Source organism: Heterocephalus glaber, unplaced genomic scaffold, assembly GCF_053883595.1.
Source record: "Heterocephalus glaber isolate CG9 unplaced genomic scaffold, H.glaber_assembly_v1.0 deba00001689, whole genome shotgun sequence".
Lineage (NCBI taxonomy): Eukaryota > Metazoa > Chordata > Mammalia > Rodentia > Bathyergidae > Heterocephalus > Heterocephalus glaber.
The window spans coordinates 6,022,949-6,043,150 of record NW_028258414.1 but is presented as its reverse complement, the minus strand read 5'-3'; the positions used below and the strand labels follow the sequence as shown (position 1 = coordinate 6,043,150).

Genomic DNA, 20,202 nt, shown 5'->3' with positions numbered 1-20,202 from the left:
TCAATTGTTTGGTTGCCAGGGGCTGAAAGTAGAAAATAGGGAGCAAATGTTAATGGGTATAAAGCTTTTTTGGGGGGGTGAAAATGTTCTGAAATTAGATAGTGGTATTGAGTGTAAAATCTTCTGAATATACAAAACTCGTGTATGCTTTAAAGTTTAAAGGGTTACTTATTGTAAGTGAATTGTGAATTATATGAGATATACATGGATCTGGAACAGAGCCCTGGATGAAAGTTGGAAGAGTACTGGTGAAAGCCTGAGAAGCCCAGAAGAAAACCGTTTATGAAGTTGGATGGTCTTTGAGGATGCTATATATGTGGATTTAAGGAAACTAAGGAAAATCTTGGGAAATTGGAGGAAAGGGGATTCATGTTAGTAGTAGCAGAAAATTTATCAACAGTATTGCTTACACTACAGAAAGTAGAAAAAGTGCCTCAAGAACTGGGGTGACCCAGAGGGGATTTCCAGGCCTCGTGCTAAATGTGCCTCCTGGATTCTTCCTGCTCCTTACACTAACACGCAAGAGAGAATAAGATAAAGAACTATGAAAGAAGGAATCAATAATTGCTTTTGAAAATTCTCAGATCTCAGATGACAAATGATGTTAAAATTTAAAAATAGCTTCAAGGCAAATATAAAATCTAGGGCACTTCCAGAAAAACATGGTCTCAAGTTAATCTCAAATAAGACAGAGGCTCATTTTGAAGGGGTTTGGGAATATAGTTTTTGTCTACTGGCATGAACATCAATGAGCTTTTCAGGATATTCACTTTTTTTTTGGTACTGGGGATCAAACTCAGGTCTTTGTGCTTGCTGGGCAGGCAGTGGAACTACTGAGCTAAATCCCTGGCCCCTGGATATTCACATTTTTAAAAAACTATGTTGGCAGAAACACGGCCAACAGTGTAATTACACCAAAAGGACAAAGTACAAAGAGGCCTTTGCACCCCCAGATTTCTACAAACAGGAAACAGGCTGAGAAAAACCACTCAGCTGGCAACACATGCTACCTTTCACAAACAAAGAATAACTCAGAGGGCAGAGCCAAGAGCCCAGAAAACATAGCCAAGAGCCAAGAATTTTTCCCAAGCCTTGAGTACTTATCAAGGAGCTGCCAACTTATATCTCATTGGATTTTAGAATTGCTATGAACTCTCATGTCTTCCATTTCTGCACTTTTTGACAGGAGGATCTACAGAAATTATCCTACATCTGTTGTTCCATTGTACTTGTGGGGAGCAAATAACTTGCCTTTAATTCATAGGTCTTGAACTACTGAGTGTAAGGAATACCACCAGAACTACCCCAAGAGGGTGAGCCCTCCAACGTTCTATCAGGTCCCATGTGACCTACTGAATATGGCAAATGTGAAAGGATGTGACTTCTGAGGCTAGCTTATAGATTTATTTCTGCCTGGTGCACTTGCACTTGCTCATGCACTATCTGTCACTCGCTCTGGGGAAAAATAACTGCCCCAACATTAATTAAGATACTCAAGCAGCCCTACAGAGAGGCCCATGCAGTGACAAACGGAGGCCTCTTGCCACTCACCAGCCATGGGACAGACAGACTCTAGGAACACGAGTGAGCCATCTCCAAAGCACTTCTTCCAATCCCAGAGAATCCTTCATACCATTGCAGCACCTTCTCTGCAAGCTTCTGAGACTCTGCACCACATGCACCCAACTATATTACTCCTCGCTTCCTGAACCTTAGAAAATGGGAGGTGGTGTTTGTTCATTTAAGCTGCAAGAGATAACTAAAATATCATTTCTCATAGTGTGTGTGTGTGTGTATGTGGTACTGGGGACTGAGCTCAGGGGCACTTCTACCACTGAGCTACTTCCCCAAACCTTTGTATTTTTTGAGATAGGGTCTTGCTAAGATTACAAGAAAGGACTTGAACTTGCAATCCTCCTGCCTCAGCCTTCCTCAGTGCTAGGATTCCAGGCATGCACCACCAGGCCCAGCCATTTTTCATAATCTTGTGTCCACTGTTACGTTAAAAGGTCAATATTTGAAGGCTCCTGTTGAATGAGATTTTTCTCTATTACACATCCAAAAAATACATGTTTTTATCAGAATATTTTATTTCAAGAGTTAACACTTTTTCCAAAAAGTAGAAACAATAGCTACTTCCCTGAGTATAAAGAACTAATTCTACAATAAGACAGTTACAAAATTAAGCAAGTAGAGGTACATACTTTTCTGCATTCATTGTACTCTATTACAAATTTCTTCTTAAAAAGCTCATGTATTTTGGTACTTTAATATTTCAAAATGTTTATTTTGCACCTGTGATGTTAAGAGATCAGTCTGATCTGTCTTTATCAAATTCCAGGGCAATCTTTAAAGCAGTGCTATTGAGGCCGACAGATTGCATGTTACAGATGACAGAAACAATTATTCCTCTTGGGGGAACCTTGTTATTCATGGTATCCACTTCTTCAGGAAGAACCAGCAGGACACTACTGGCACCCACTGCACCTCCAGTATGGGAGGCATAATGCCGCTGCTTCCTACAAGAACCGTATGTCTGTTTCTTTTCTACCACACCCCATGCCATTGCGTATTTACCATCTTTATCCCAAGACATCTCTGTGTTAGGGACAGGTGTCCACATCATAACCATTGTTTCTGGTTTGAGATATCCAGGTAAAAAATTTTCATGTGAGTTCTTAAACAGCCCAACTTGGTAACTGTACAGCATTGCATTCCCAAATTTCAGAAGGTCACCCACTGTAGACAGAAATCCACCACCAGCCCATTTATAGGAGTTATCCACATAAGGTGTGTTGACAAGGCGTTGCTTTTTATTGTAAACATAAAATCTAAAATGAAATAAGAATGGTCATTAAAAACTTAATAATCTATTATTGACTTTACATATGATAATGAATAGGAAAATGTATACATGAGACAGATGGTATTTCAACACAGTGATCATACATTAACTAAAAATAACCACTAATTTTCAGTATGATTCAGCAATGAGTGACACAGAGGTAACTGAGTAATTTAATTATCTAGTGAATTAAAACATAGAAAGTGTTTGTTTTCTATTGGAATTGCTTGCCTGTACTGAGTGTTATCAAATTAATTTTACTGATTGATTGATTGACTGATTGATTGAGACAGGGTCTTATTATGCAGTGCGGACTGGCCTTGAACTCACTATGTAGCCCAGGCTGGCCTTGAACTCATAGCAATCCTCCTGCCTTAGCCTCCCAAGTGCTGGGATCACAGGTGTGTGCCATCACACCCGGCATATCAAATTTGAATACCTACAAAAAATGTGCTGATACCCCAGCACTCGGGAGGCTGAGGCAGAAGAATCAGAAAGAGGATAAAAATACCATACAAATATCATGTACAATGATGTGACATGGTACTTCATCTGCACAGTGAGAGAGGCTGGAGTTAGCAAGCCTCAGTTTAACGCTTATCTTTTTTTGGGGGGGCGGGGTACCAGGGATTGAACTCAGGACCTTGCGCTTGCAAGGCAGGCAATGGAACCACTGAGCTAAATCCCTGGCCCTAGCAAGCCTCAGTTTAAATCTCAACTTTCACCCCTATTACCTATGCTTGTTTTATTTGGTTAATAAGTATTTATATAGTTCTTCCTGTATGCCACACATTGTTCTAAGAAGTACATAAATATAAACTAACTTATTCTTGTCACAATGTTAGAAGTTAGGTACTATTATAAATTCCTATTTTTGGTAGGGGTAGTGGGAGGGGCAGGGGAAAGGAAAGAAGGGAAAGGAAAAATGATGAGAAATGGAAAAAAATGGAAAAGTCTTTGTAAATAGGGAAGGGTGGAGGGGGTGAAGGGAGGGCTAGGAATGGGGAAAAAATAAGAACCAAGATGCATTATGTAAAGGTACAATTCCCAATGAGAAATGTAATTGTGTTGTATACCTAAAATGTACCAATAAAAGAATTTAACAACAACAAAAATTCCTATTTTTACAGGGTGATGAGATCAAACAGCTTTAAGTGGCAGAGTTGGATTTAAGCCGAGGTAGTCTGATATTTTTATTGCCTCTCTGCTTCATCATCCTAACTTGTAAAATGGGAATTTAAATACTTTTCAGAGTTTGGAATATGTGTATAAAGCACTTTGCATACTGAAATAATAATTTTATTTATTACAAATTACATTACTCTTCTTTCTTTTTTTTTTTTTTTTTTGGTACCAGGGATCGAACTTGGGAACTTGCGCTTGCAAGGCAGGCGGCAGAACCACTGATCTAAATCCCCAGCCCACAATACTCTTATTTCTTTATACTGTAGTTAAAGCACTGTGTGTAGCTTTATTAGCTATGACTTTCAATGCAGGATATTAAAAATGTTTTAAAATATTTGTTAAAGGCCAGTGGGTCTACAGTAAAATGATTTAGCCCCTGCTTGCCTCTTTGATCTCACATCTTGCCTTTTTTTTTTAAACCAGACTAATTTCTGTATGAATATTAATTTCTATTTGCAAAGACAAGCTAGCTCTTCTTGGTATTCATGTCTCAGCTCAATTCCATGGCCTAAAACTAATCTATTTTACATAAATCCCCTATGGGCTCTCCCTGTAACTTTGTAGCCCATCACACCGTTCTATTTTCTTCCTACCAATCTCCGACATTCTTATTTGTTTACATGTTTGGCTGTCCCTTCCCATAGCATGTACCATCAATGAGTCCTCTACCTAGAACAGTACTTGCTGTTCAGTCAGTGCTCATTAAACACGTGGAATAAACAGAAACATCATTGCTGGCCAGCACTTAACAAGACATCTTGCAAGGAGGCAACAGAAGAGAGGAGAAAAACACACACTGCTGCTGGGCTACTGGCCCCGATGACAAACTTTAACTGAATTTCAAAGCATCACATTAATCATCTAGGGATTGCTGCTTTCGTAGAGCCCAAATTCAACATTTCTAATAAGGTGGGGATCGCCTTTTTGGCAACAGGCTGTGGGGCAACTCCTTGGAGGGATGTGAGGAGCCTGGGCACTGTGAGCACAGGAATCTCTGAAAGGGAGCCACAGCAGGCAGGCAGGCTAAGGAGTGAGGACCTGGGGTGGCTGGAGCACAGAACTTGAGAGGACAAGTGGCAAGAGGCAATGTGAGAGGAACAGATGTGAGATGGTGGGCTGATCACAAAGGATCTTCAGTGCCATGCTAAGAACTTGGGACTCCTTCACTCAGTTTGCAAAATGCTCAAGTTTCCTCCAAGGGGGTAAAATGTCCTTGCCATAGCTCCCAGCTACCAATTTCTTCACTCTTTCCACCACTGCTGAACTGCATGCAATAGTCCATACCTGTTCTTTCCAGGAGCTCATCCTTTCTGTTCATAATTGTTTTTTTGAGACAGAGACTCTCAGTATGCAGTCCAGCCTGGCCTTGAACTCACTATGTAGCCAGGCTGACCTCGAAGTCACACCGATCCTCCTACCTCAGCCTCCCAAATGCTGGGATTACAGGTGTGTGCCACGACGCTCAGCTTTAGGGATCTTTCAATTTCCTCTTTGCAAGCCTCATGTGATTTCTATCCTGTAGCATCGCTGACTAACACTTCCTCCCAGGCCATGGGGTTCTTTCAGCTCTCTCTTCTGGCCCTCAACCCTACCATTCTTTACTTGTCCAGTAAACAGTGGTCCAGTTGTACTAGGTCTTCTCTTCTGCAGCAATAACTACAAATCTGCCGCTGCAGCACAATCTCTACTTCTAGTTGATGATTAGATTTTCTACTAATATTAATAATTTTCTAATTTGGTTTGAGAGGAGGAATGAATTTATATTTATCTGAATCATGTGTGCATCTCTTTCCTCCCCAAATTATACTCTAACTTGAAAATTCACAATTTTTTTTTTTTACATAATCTGTAAGTCCTTTATGACAAGACTCCTCTCAAATGATTTATCTCATACAACCCTTATGGAAATATGACAGAAATACACAGTGAATGTCATGACTAAATAGGTGAACAATTAGAGTTAATAACTCATTTTAGTTAAAAAATAAAAGAATCCCTCACAAGTGAATAGAACCTTTAATACTGTCAAAGCATTTTCATATCTATCACTGTATTTCATTTCAAAGCCACCTTGCAAAACTACTTAATATTCTTCACCAAGAAATAAATGTTCACAACCTGAGATTACACAGAAAATTAGTGGGATATGAACGACTAGAATCTAGATGTCCAAAGTATAAGTTTTAGTTTTTTTCCCCTTCTAAATATACATATTTTTCAAAAATTTCCCAGTAAAAATCTTTTACAATTGCCACGAGAATGTAATAAAGCATCCTAACATGACCAAAGCTGAGATTCTGATGTAGCCATGGACACATATAGGTCACTTCCTTTCCACCTCAGTTTATTTATATCTTCTTCATTTAGCTTGATTTATGCATATACTGATAAACTTTCTGGAAAAACAGTTGGAATCATGTCAATTTTGGGATCTCAGGCATATGTAGGCAGCTACAGTTTATTAAGAAACCCATGGGAGCAAATGATAATAAAAAGCTGATCTCAAAGGCATTTTTGGCCCATAGGGACAAGGCCTGGTGTGAATTGGATTCAGCCATAAACACTAAGGGGTTTGAGAGTAAGTAGTTCTGTTGTTTGACTTTTGGTTTAAGAATACCTTAGAGTTTAAGAAATGTTGCTGTGGGATCCTCTGACATAGTATAATACAAAGGACAGACAACAATTTCCTTCTCATTGCTACCAAGTGGCTCCAGGTTGCAAGGGTTGAGTGCACTGGTAGTTGCAGCTGTTGCCAAGGATTTGTGCCTGGTGTAAAACATCAGTGACAGGTGTCTGGGGGAAAATTCACAATTTTTGAGGGACTGTGGCATATACATTTTGAAAAATGACTCCTTCTTCCAAAATTCTTATGTCTCCTAAAAGTTCAAGTCAGAATATTGGGTGAAGCATAATAACTGGCAGTTAGAAAAAAAGAGCCCATAGCTGCGTGCCTGAAGATTTTTAAAAAAGGTTACAGGGGATGACCTTAATATACTCTTTTGAGAACATTTGATTGATATATGGTCTTCTCATGTCTAAAACTAACTCTCTTCCAACCCTTATCGTATTTTTTCTGTTCTTTAACAACCTCATTATAAGAGCCATGGTGGCCTCCTTTGCCCTCAACTTTTGCATTCAGTAACATGTTAAATCCTCTTTACTCAGTCTCCACTTTGTGTCTTACCCTTCTCCCTCCTTTCATTCCTATGGCCACTCCCATATGTATCTTATGTCCTCAGTACTTTCTGCCTGTACTCTGATTACACTTGTAATGCCAGCCAATTAAGCAAAAATTAAATCTAAAAGAAGCTACACACTAGAAAGATAGTGTTCTGACTGAGATATATATTTCTTAGAGTGAACTCCAAGCTTGTGTAAACCAGAATAGCCAATATTTTTGGCTAATAATCAGTTTTATGTGACTTTCCTTAAATAGTAAGGCCTTTCAAACCATTTATATTAAGATTGGGAATTAGGGTTCTTCAGCCATTCTTTCTTTAAATATAAATATATGAAGAATTCTAGACTTTAATCTAGAAATCTAAACTTTAGAAAAATTCTAGACTTTAATCTCTTTCGTTCCTTTAGATAGAAAACTAATCAGTAGCTTTTCATAAAAATAATCTTGTTCAGCTGAATAATAAACTTTATTATTTCAAATTCCTAGGCAATTTCTGCCTCACCCAATGGAATATAGACATACTTTTTAAGTTACGGGGACATCTGTGTAACTGAGTGATGCTGGAGTGGCACCAGGTGACAGCCTCTTCCTACTTAACTCTGCAACGCAGGGTTTTGCAAAGAACGTTATACAACCGTAGAGTTCTATAGCTACAGACGTGGAAATTCAAAATACTGTTTTAAAAAAATTCTTCTTGAATGCCTTTACAAACAAGCATGTACCATTTTATACCTTACTGTTACAAAAAGTTGAAAAACTAACAGAATTTAAAGTGGGTAGTATAAGAGACTGGGGATATAGCTCAGTGCTAGAGTTCTTGCCTATCATGTTGCAAGGCTCTAGGTTCAATCCCTAGTACCACAAAAACCAAAATCCCAAACAGTAGGCCAACATAAATTTTTCTTTTTCTTTTTGAGACAGGGTCTTACTACATAGCTCAAGCTGGTCTTGAACTCACTACGTAGCCTAGGCTGGCCTCAACTCACAGCGATCCTCCTACCTCAGCCTCCCTAGTGCTAGGATTATAGGTGGGTACCACAATACCTGGCCATAAAATGCATACTATAAAAATGAATCCTACTTTAACATTTAGCATTAATATTTAAGCTGAACCACTAGTAGAGTGTGAGCTATAAGCATAAAAAAGTCTGATAGGGAATAATGCTTAATTCTGGAAGACACTAAAAAATAAACAGAAGGTAAAGGCCATATGTATATTATCAAAATACAGAAAACATGGCAGAAAATATTCATGTATTTCATTGTAGTGAATCAAATTATAAAACTGCAGTTTTTTCTTTCTTTTGTGGTACTCTACCACTAAGCTACATCCTCAGCCCCAAAGTAGGGATTTCTGTGGCAAGCGTTATGCCAAATACATACAAAATATTAACAAAGTCTAACAGGATTTCACTATCAACAAACCCTTTCAGTGGCAAGAACATTCATTGTATTCCCTCGTGGATGTTTTCTTAAAGATTTATTTCATTTACTTGCCTATAGAGAATATTTGCTATATAAAAGCAATCCTTTTTTTTTTTTTTTTTGCCTATAGGGAATCCATGTTCCCACTTTTCCATTTAAGAAAAACTCAGGACAATGTACTCAGTTAAATACAAATTCCCTTGCCTCCCTTACATCTAAGAATGATCTTGTGGCTAAAATGCTGACCAAAAAAAATTTAAGATATATTTTGAGGTGAGATTCTGGGGAAAATATTCTAAATGGATGACAGATATCGGGTGGTACTGTTTTATACATACATACATACACATAAAGAAGTGATTAAGAAGATAAATATTTTCTCTTGGGATATAACAACTCTATAAAGCCTTGGTTAGTGTATTATAAACAGATTTATGATTATGCCCAAGAAGTCAGTTGGAAACATTTCGTTTTGTACAAAATGCAACCACAAAACAAGTGGATAGAAACATATGGTTACTAAATCTTATTTCAAAGTTTTTGGGGTATCTTTGGAAAGATAGCTTTTTACTCCCTGAACTTTCCCCAAAAGCTAGTGCCTTTAAATTCCTTTAAAATAATTATTACAAAAAAAGAATTTGAATCAAATATTAGAGTTTGGAATAGATATTGTATAAAATAAAATAAAAACAAAGCAAATGGATAGGACATTTTCTTAGGTGTGACATTTCCTTCTTGGTTTTTTTTTGTTTTCTTTTAATTGAGGCAATGTTTTGCTAAGTTGCTCACGGTTGCCTCAAATTTTTCATCTTCCTGCCTAAAATAAATCAACTACCAACCACATTAAAATCATTGTGTCCTGCCAAAAATAAAAAAAACTAATCAATCTCAGAGTTGACAGGAAGCTTCAGCACTACAAATAACAATCCATTGTTTTTTTTTTTCAAAGAACAGAAATGAAAATGAAATTAACTCACCATCATGTGCCACCTACTGACTTTTTTGCATATTCCTAATCAGAAAACAGCATATGATAGAGCCTAAGTTTTCAGGTTAGAAACAAAGCTCAAGGAGTACAAATGGCCTCCCCCTTTTATGTATAGACTAGATACTTTTTTTCAAATCAAAATATGCCCATGCATCTATTCATCTTTACCACATAATCTTTCTTAGACTCAACACTGACATTTGCCCCTTTTTCTCATGTTTTCCAGTAGAATACAAAGATAGACCTAAAAATAAAACCCAAGTGGCACTATTTTACACACATGCGTGCACACATACACACAGGCATTCAGTGTGAAATAGTGAAGAACCACAGGCCTTTGAAAAAAATTAAAATTCACTGCTTATTGCTAACCTAATTTCTTTTGGGCCCCCAAAAAATCTCTCTCAAGTCACAGACTGACTTTTAATACATGTTTAATTTTTAAATAATAAGCTGGTAGGGCCAGGGATTTAGCTCAGTGGTTCCACTGCCTGCCTTGAAAGCGCAAGGACCCAAGTTCGATCCCAGGTACCACAAACAAACAAACAAACAAAATAAGCTGGTAATGTAAAATGATATATGCTACCTTTTTAACAAGTCAAATAATAAAACAGAAACACCCCAACTGTACAACTTCTACTAGTAATTATCCTCAAAATTCTCTGCCAATGCTCCTTTAACAAAGTAAAAATTATGACAAAATTTCAGTTTCATGTATTTCCCTCATAGTTTTCATTTTTCTTTTCTACCTCAACCCACAGTACAGAATACACTCTCCTTCTGACCAAATGAACACACAAACATGAACGTGCACTGCCCCCCCCAACACAAATGCTATAGAATAATACGTTGGTTAAGACTGCCATAAAATCAATTCCTTTCTTCTTTTTTTGGGGTACCAGGGATCGAACTCTTAAGGCACTGAGTGTCTCCTCCTGCCTCCTGCAGCTCTTTCTCTTTTCAGGAGCTGGGACACTGGTGGGGATGTGACTGACTTTCTAATACACAGATGGGACAGAGAAGCGTTAAGATGGACACATCTGGGTTCCCAAGGGTTTGTGTGCAACAGTGGCCTCTGCCAATCTGAACTGCTTCCCTCACAAATGTTAAGCAAACTTAATAATTCTAACCATAAACAATCAAGAGATAATCAAACTGGCCAGTTTAACACTTGATATAAATTGATATAAATTCCTTATCATTAGTATTCTTTCTGAATTAAAAATTTAAAATAAGTTCAAAAAGTAAAACAAATTTTTGTTTCATTTGCTAACACTGCTCAACTTTTTTTTTCCATTTTCTGGTATGCTGAATCTTCCTCTTATAAAATAGGGCTGGGGATTTAGCTCAGTGGTTCCGCAGCCTGCCTAGCAAGTGGAAGGACCCGAGTTCAATCCCTGGTACCAAAAAAAAACAACAACAAGAAAAAACCCAAAAATAAAATACACTCAATTTTTCATAATTTAATGAAATAATTTTAAAATTCAAATATTTCTGTGAGTGGATTTAAAGTTTACCAGTTCAAACAAGAAATCTTTATGTATCTGGTTCACATTATTTTAATCCTATCTTATTTCAACTGAACATTTAAATTTTTTTAGCATTTTCAGAGTTGTGCTAGAATTATTTTGATGACATAAATTAGTACTTAAAACTGTAAGTTCATACAAAACTCCATAACATAAACTGTAAGCTAAATTTTAAAATATTAAAAGGCTAAAATTCTGATTAAATCCTTTTCTATTATAGTACTAAAGGTATCAAATATGAAATTATTCAAAATCATACCATTTTCCCTCTTAGGACAAAAATTCTAGTTTTAGTTCAAAATTCATAAAGTGTTCTAAATCCTCTCCATAAATTATATTAAAATCTGCATAAACAGTTTGCCTAGGATTTTGTTTGAAAATCCAAGTCAAATTTACATAAATTAACTCCAATGTGGTATTTAATATTTAAAAGTTGTAAAAGAAAACTGTGACTATGTAGCCTGGGCTGGCCTTGAATTTGAGATCCTCTGGCCACTGTCTCCCAAGGGCTGAGACTACAGGTGTGTGCCTCCACACCCAGGAGCTTAAATGCTTTCAATCTTAATTCTTATAATTAAAATGTACCTAAGGATGTCTCATTATAAAACAGTTTTTTAAACCCAGATATATATTAAATGTTTAATTATTTTAGTCAGATAGCACTTAGTACTGTATTTCCATAATATACCACAAAACTTACTCCTAAATTGGTGGTAGGGTTCTACATAATCCAAATAAGTGCATTTAATATATAAAACATTTTGATTAAAAATATAGGAAATATAAGTAAGCAATCTAATAGCATTCACCCTTGCACAAAGTTCTAGTATTTTATATGCTTAATATTTCCAAATCAAGATATTAAATAATGCCAGTGACAGATTATAACTCACTGACTAAAATATGAATCCTAAAGTACATAGTGGTATAAATCAATAAATAAAGGAGAAGGGAAAGTACTTCTCATGATGGAATGCCAACTAACAAATGTTGAATCAATGACGGAATTAGAAAGTTACCATCTGGCAAGCATTACTGTAATAACTGATTCAATCATGAGTCACCAATGGATGTGAAAACAAGTAGAAAGTTTAATGAGAAACAGGCTCTTTTTAAATAGTATCTCCCCAAAATGTACTTGTTAATAACAAAGGTAAAAATAGTAACCTTGGGCCGGGGATTTAGCTCAGAGGCAGTGTGCCTGCCTCTCAAGCGCAAGGTCCTGAATCTGATCCCCGGTACCAAACCAAACCAAACCAAACCAAACCAAACCAAACAAAACAGTTATAGTAACTTTACAGTGGAGAAAGCTAACAAGTACCACCTCAACAAAGTCATTAATAATGAGACAAAGTGATATCATGTGAGTTCTGAGAGACATGGTAACTAAACTAGAATTTTTTTTCCTATAAAGAACACTATTGGAACAACTGGCAAAATTAGAATATATGCTGTACATTTGATTAAAACATTGTCTCACTGTCAGTTCTTTGAATGTCTTTGTTTTTAGAAAATAGGGTATCATATCTGGAACTTATTTTCATATGGTTCAGAAAAAAATAACATAGATAATGCAAATGTGCGAAAACAGTAACATCTGGGGAACCTGGTGGAGGGTATATGTGAATACTTTGCACTATTCTTGCAACTTTTTTGTAATTATGAAATTATTTCAAAATAAACATTAAATCAATTAAAAACAATAAAAGGCAAATAGGCAAAACATCAGCTAAAATGTAAGAAAAGGCATGATTAGAGAGTAAATTATAGGTACACCTAACGGGTACAATTTTGGCTTTTTTTTCAGTACCAGGGATCAAACTCTGGACCTTACATGCGAAGCAGGTGCAGTGCCACTGAGCTAAATCCCCGGGCTGGCCTGTTCATTTCCTTGAGCTACTATTGCTTTTGCTTAAGCATCTTGGGGTACTTTACAAACATGTTTTATTTCCCTCATTTTATTTATTTCTTTAGGTTTTTTCAGAGTCTTGCTATGTAGTTCAGGTTGGCCTTGAACTCATTATGTAGCCCAAGCTGGCCCTGAACTTGTAGCAATCCTTCTGCCTCTGCCTCCTGAGTGCTGGGATTATAAGTGTGCACCACCACGCCGGCTCCCTCATTTTATAGATGGAAAAATAAGACATGTAATAAAGCTCCCAAAACGTGGCAAATTTGTTTTGGAAGGGAGACAAGAAAAAGATTTTGTCTAACTGATAGCAGAATTAAGATACAATATAGCTAAACACACCAGGAGGTATTCATTTACCTTGCTCTATTGTAAATCACCGGCTCATTTTCTTCCTGCACAGTTGTCAGCATATCCAAGTCATGGAATATTTTCTGCATATAGTCCAAATACTTATATCCTGAAGCTCTTTCTACTATGGCTGCCAGGAGGGTATAGCCAAAAGTTGAATACAAAAACTGACTACCTTGAGACATCATTGCAAGAAGGAAAAAAAAAAAGAAAAAGAAAATGTTTGATTATTATTTAAAAAGTGAACTGTTTTCCTGCTGAAAATAGGCATACTTTTAGAGCTCAAATATTACTTCAGCATTTAGAAAAAGATCACAAATAAGACATCAAGAAATGTAGTTGACTTTGTAATGGCCTTGCTTACTCTAGCTCCCTAACACAAGAAAAAAATAATGATCAGGATATTTAATTAAAAATTCACATGAATATGTTCCATTCTTTGATAATGATATAAACAAATTCTACCTCAAAACAAAAATCATTCCAACTGACAACCAACTAGGAAGGGGAAGGAAAATAAATTCTTTTATTTTTTTGGTACTGGTGATCAAACTCGGGTCCTTGTCCTTGCTTAGCAGGCGGTGAAATCACTGAGCTAAATCCCCAGCCCACAGGAAAGTAAATTCTTGAGTAAACTGTCTTGTTCTCAACTATCTATTATCCATGATTTAAGGTATAAATAAGAGTTCTTACTTTAATAAAATATGTGACAAACATAAAAACTTTGTTTCTAGGGGCTGGGGATTTTAGCTCGGTGGTGCTGCCATCTGTCTCGAAAGCGCAAGTCCTGAGTTCGATCCCCCATACCAAAAAAATGACAACTTTGTTTCAGATACATACTGAAATACAAATATATATTTATATATGTATATTATATCAAATATATAACCTTATCACTTTGGCTTCTGGAAACTAAAGATTTTATGATCTATACTAAATATGGGTATAAACCTTATTTTATTTTTTAGGGGTACCAGGGATCGAACTCTGGACCTTGCACTTGCAAGGCAGGCGGTGGAACCACTGAGCTAAATCCATGGTTCTAAGCCTTATTTTTAAAGATAAAATCCATAATTATATTTTCTTTGCCCTTAGTAATTACCCCTATATAAAACCTACTTAAGGGTCTTGCCTACATGGCTGACCCTCAAGGCTGGCCTCAAACTTGCTATGTAGCCCAGGCTGATCTTAAACTCATAATCCTCCTGCCTCAGTCTCCCAAATTCTGGGGTTACTGGTGTGTGCCACCATCTACAATCAACACTAATTTCTTGAAACCATGAAAGCACAAAAAATATTAGCAACACTTTATCCTTTCCATTTTGGACCAGGTTTTATTTGAAGAAGCTATTTTTCCAACATTTCCAAATAATTTTCCATGAATATATTTTTTTTACTTTAATTAATTAATTAATTAATTAATTTGCTATTAGGGATTGAACTCCAGGGACACTGAGGTTATCTACCTACCTACCTATTTATTTTTGTTTTTTCTTTTTTTTGGTACCAGAGATTGAACTCGGGACCTTGCGCTTGCAAGGCAGGCGCCAGAACCACTGAGCTAAATCCCTGGCCCAACCTACCTATTTATTTTGAGAGTCTCACTAAGTTACCCAAGTTGGCCTCAAACTTGTGCCATCTTCCTGCCTCAGCTTCTTAGAAAAATGGGGTTAAAGGTGTGCAGTACCACGCCTGGCTTCCACAAATATCTTGATACTGAGAATCCTCTTCTAAATCTAAACAACCCAGTGCTTGGGAGTGAGGCTTCGTTCGAAACCACAGACAAAAAAAGGCAGGCACTGGACTGGCCCCTACCACAATTAACGACCATACTGAATTTTGGATTCCCTGAAAATCAACACTTCAATAAGGACTTTGCTGAAGGTATTAACACTCACCAGGCTTAAAGAACAACGGATCATTTTTAAACAATCTTAAGGATTCAACTGAATTTTCAAACTTTTCTTTCAAGTATAATTCGCCTTGTTCAAAATCATTTTTTTTCTTGCCCGGTTTTGAATTCCGGCATTTGGCTTCATTGTCTGACTCTGTCTTAGCTTTAGCAAGGTCATCCTTTTCATGTCTTTTGCCTCCTTTTTCTTTGAATTCTTTTTCTTGGTCAGATGCCAGTGTCCCTCTCATCATAATCAAGGCTTTATAAGCCTTCTCTTCTTTCACCTTTTTCATGTCCTTCTCATAATGACGAATTCCACTTAAATGGGAAATTAGTAATCTTGTTGTGACAGAAACCTAATTGTAAAAATATGAAAATTATATTACAATATTAAACTGTACAGTTACAAGTTAATGGCCTTGGAATGGATGGCTACTAATATTTTGTTTTGCACTGGGCTGGGAAAATGTCATGCTCAGATCCTTATCTTAACATTTCAGAAAAACACCTACCAGATTATCCTCTGTATTTTTAAAAATCCATTAACAAAAACTGAAAGTAAAGAACCCTATGAAACATTTTAAGTAAAGTTCTAATATAAACAATTTAACATGCCATTAGTAAAATAAACTGTGAGTGTCCTACCTTTTCACCTTCATACTCTTTTTCTGGGAATTCGGGAACATAATGTTGTACTGGAATATCAAGATCCAGTTTCCCTGCTTCCCATAATTTGGCAAGAGCAACCATTGTGAGGCTTTTGCTGATGCTGGCAATTCTCATGACTGTCTCTGGCTTACATGGCACGCGGTTCTCAACATCTGCATAACCTAGGCCTGAGGGGGTAAAAAGCAAATTCTTTGTTAATAGCCTCATGGTCAAATAATCCTTCAAAAACTGAAATCATCCTGTCTTAAAAGGTTCTCTGTATTTATCTAAAGGAAAAAAGATATCCTATTTCCACAGTTATTTAAAACTGGACATGTAAAGATGAGAGTCTCAGCAATACTGACAACAGTAAGTCTAACAATGTAATCCTACAACTAAATTGAAATTGGACCATGTGCACTTTTCCACCTGATTCAGACACAGTGGACCCTCAAGTGACCATCAGCCTGACATACAAACAACATGGGTTAATTAGGTTAATGGAAGATGCATCTGCTTCTTGTTATCTATAGTGTGTACCTAGGTAAACAACCAGATCTCAGCTGTATTGACTTACAACCAACTTGAGTTACAACCAGCCCTTGGACACTGATCGAGTTTGTAAGTTAAGGGTCCACTGTACTCATTTTTCTTAGATTATCTTAACAATTTCTTTAGTCTACATTTTAAATAAATAACATCTTTTAAATAAAACATCATCGTTCTTTGGATTGTATTCATTCCTAATTTTTGAGTGAGTTTCCACTGAACTCCTTAAAATAGCCACCCAAGAAAAACAAACATGAAGAGATCTTTTGCAAATCCAGCTGACCACCAACTTAATTTGGCTGCAAATCAGAAGAAAAACTCCATACTATAAAGCTTTTGGAAAAAAATTGTTTTTCATATTCTGCACAGGGTGCAGGTGGGGAAATCTAAGAGATGTAAGAACATAAAAAGACAGATAAGGAGTACAATGACAGTTTTCATTTTTTATTTTTTTGGTACCAGGAATCGAACTCAGGGCCTTGCACTTGCCAGGGAGGCGCTGTCCAAGCTACATCCTCGGCCCTACAATGGCTGTTTTTAAACTGGAGATATGTACTATGCTGAAAATATTTATAGAAAAATAAAACCCTCACTCATAGAGCTTATGTTCATTAAATTTTTGATTATAAGATTTTTTATAAATTAGGTACCTACTTCTCCCATCAAATTCTTCTAAAATCACTCCTTTCTTTAAATGAGATCTAGAATGTCATTTACTAAAAGTAAGATTCCTAAAAACCTGGGGTGACTAACTGGATCCATTTTTTGGGGGGTGTACTGGGGTTCAAACTCGGGACCTTATGCTTGCAAGGCAGGTGGTGGAACCACTGAGCTAAAACCCCGGCCCCACTGGATCCATTTTTGTGCAGTGAAGAAGTTATGTTACAAATTTGTGCTTTGATAAAAGTATTATAAAATTTAAAAACAACAAAAAAGAAGAATTATAAAATGGATATGCCACTTAACACCTGTGCCTGGTAAAGGGGTAATAAAGCATAAACTCATTAAGAACAAGGACTATTGTGTATCCCTATTATTCAGTACAGTGCCTTTTCCAAAATACAAGACTCAATCGTGGACTGAATTTGAAGAGAAAAAAAAAACAAAAAACAGAAATCCTGAGGTTTTATGTATTCATTTTAAGGGTTACAATATACAATACTGGCTACTCGATGACTTAATGGGTTGCTCTATATACAACTTTCAGACTAATAAATCCAATCCTATGAGAAAAGTAAGGAAAGAAGCCACTTTTAAGACTCCAATTATTTTATTAGTTAGATTTTTATCATTCATTTTTGGTGCTGGAGATAGAACCCAGGTCCTCACACATGCTAAGCACACACTCTACTCTGACCTACATCACCAGCCCTATTAGTTACATTTTAAATTTTGCTGATTAAAAGAAAAAAACTTGCATCCTTTATTCTATAGACATGTTGTCTCTACAATACGTTTCGCTTTATGTAAACTGAGTAGCAAGTTCATGGGAGTCGTTGCAACCAGCAAAATGTCAATTTTTTTTTTTTTAACCAATTGGCACTAAACAAGTCGCTAAGTTAACACTTTTCTGAGCTCACCTTCTGACCAGACTTCTTTTCCATCTACAGAAACTCCAACCACTATGCCGGGTGCGCCCACCTCATCCTAAAAGCAAAGAAAAAGAAGGAAGAGTTCAAAGACGCTAAATCACCTCGGCACCTCCAAACAGCCTTCAAGCTGGGCATCCCCGAACCGCCCCTCCCGACAGGCCACGCCCACCAGGAAAGGCCACGCCCACTCGGCTCACTTCCCCAGCCGCTAAACTCGAGGCGTGCGTTGGGTCTACACACTGGCGGGGCAGGGCGGTCCCCAGGGCGGAGGTGATCTAACCCCCGACTTAGGCAACCCCGACTTGGGCAATCTCGACAGGGTGAGACTGTGGCCCGGCGTCGGGAAACTGCAAGTCCTTCTCGGAAGCCGGTACCCACCGCTCGGGGTGAGGTCGGCTCCGCTCCTCCCCAAGCGACCCCCGAGAGCCGCATTCCGGGGTGACCCGGGGACAGGGCACAGGGCCCCCGCCGCCCACCTTGATCCTGTGCAGCAGGTCGCGGCTGCTCTCGATGGCTCTGGCGAAGCGCCCGGCGGGGGACGGCGCGGGGGTCTGCAGAGACCCGGCGGCGGGGGACGGGTCCTGCAGCGGCTCGGCCGGAGGCGTAGTCTCCGGGTCGGGGGCGGCGGGCGTGGCGCCCCTCAGCCCGCCCGCCAGCTTCGCCCCGAGCGCCAGCCCCAGCCCCAGCCCTAGCCCCAGCCCCAGGCCTCCTCCCACCCAGCCTCCGCCGAGCGAAGGCGGACCAGCCCGCTGGTGAGCTCTGTGCCGCCTGCAGACCCAGGCCCGGGTCCCGGGGGTCGCGGCCCGCGCCGTCGCCGCTGACAGGACCCGCTGCATGGTGTCTCCCCGCGGACCGCGGCCGAGCTCTCCGGCAGGTTGGGCCAGAGGGGGCGGGGGCGGGGGTGCAGACATGCGCAATCGATGCCCGAGCGCCGATCGCGTGGAGCGCTGGCTCCTTCACCCTGCCTGTCACCGCCCCCGTCTTCTAGTTTCCTTTTCTTTCCCCCTTCTCTTCCTTTTTCTTCTTTCCTCCCTCCCCTCTCTTCATTTTCCTTTTGTCTGCTTTCAGGTAAAATGTCACCTCTGAGAAGTCCTAGTTGCTTGTCCCAAGGGAGTTCTGCCCACACCACCTGCCTAGACTCAGCTGGGGGTGGGTGGGTGAGGTGGTGGTGATGGTAGTGGTGATGGTGGTGGTGGTGTTAAACATGCAGAGAAGATTCCCATCTTCAGGTACTGTACACAGGGCTCTTTGAGTGCTCTGTAGCTGCAGTGACCGCAGACTGAGGACCTACATTTTTCTGGGGTTCTTGTTTATACTATGGAGGGATCTCCTCTCCCCCCCAAAAAGATTGGTGAGTACTTTTTACCAACTTTGGGGTGGGTATAGCAGTATTCAATTTGATTTATATAAATTTTTAAAAGGCATTATTTGCATCCTAAGCCCTACGGACACTGACATTTTTATGAGTGAGGATTCAAATGTGTTATACTTCTCAGCACTGAATCAAGGTGTGGTGGCTGTCATTTCTTTGTTCCTCCTCATTTCCACTCTACTGGGAAGAATTTCCTATCTTATGAATCCTACCTTCCTAACAAATGACAATAGTAATAGCCAATAGTTGCATAGTGCTATTATGTGCTAGGTACAGTTCTGAGCACTTTACAAATAACATCTTATTTAAGTATTTTAACAACTCTAAAAGTGGACTGTGTCATTCTTGTTAGGCAGATAGACATTAGTAGTCCTGAGGGATGAAAAGGGTATTCCAAAATAGCATGCACTGCCAGTTAATTAAAGAAAGATGTCGATGTACGACACATTTGTATAATACATTTATAATCATTTATTAGGTCTCAAATGTAAAATGATCCCACAGAGCACAGTGACATCTTAAGGTTATTCATTGTGGACATTCACTGTACATTTTGATCATCACCGTGTGTACCTTGTCCTTACCAATCCTTATAACAACACTGCAAACCAGAGGCACCACATCACCATTAGGCTTAGGAAAGTATGATTGAATGGAATTAAGTGATTCCTTTATGATCATGTGGGTATGGAGTGGAGAGGGGATTCAAACTCTGGCCTCCCTAGAAACAAAGTCTA

At 38.5% G+C, this 20,202-nt stretch overlaps 1 protein-coding gene across 2 annotated transcripts; it reads right to left on the bottom strand.

Moving 5' to 3' along the window:
• Positions 1-2,070: 2,070 nt before the first annotated feature.
• Lactb (lactamase beta) lies at positions 2,071-18,987 on the bottom strand. 2 transcript variants are annotated; one of them, XM_004855688.3, is made up of 6 exons: positions 18,570-18,983; positions 18,082-18,148; positions 15,950-16,140; positions 15,309-15,660; positions 13,420-13,585; positions 2,071-2,831 (listed from the first exon to the last, which is right to left on the bottom strand). In XM_004855688.3, exons 1-6 carry the CDS (start codon positions 18,927-18,929, stop codon positions 2,312-2,314), a joined length of 1,656 nt encoding a protein of 551 aa, XP_004855745.1. In that variant the 5' UTR covers positions 18,930-18,983; the 3' UTR covers positions 2,071-2,311. The 2 variants fall into 2 exon arrangements, 1 of the variants encoding a protein (XP_004855745.1); XR_002386466.2 differs by having other exon boundaries at positions 2,644-2,831; positions 13,420-13,581; positions 18,570-18,987.
• Between the last annotated feature and the right edge of the window lie 1,215 nt (positions 18,988-20,202).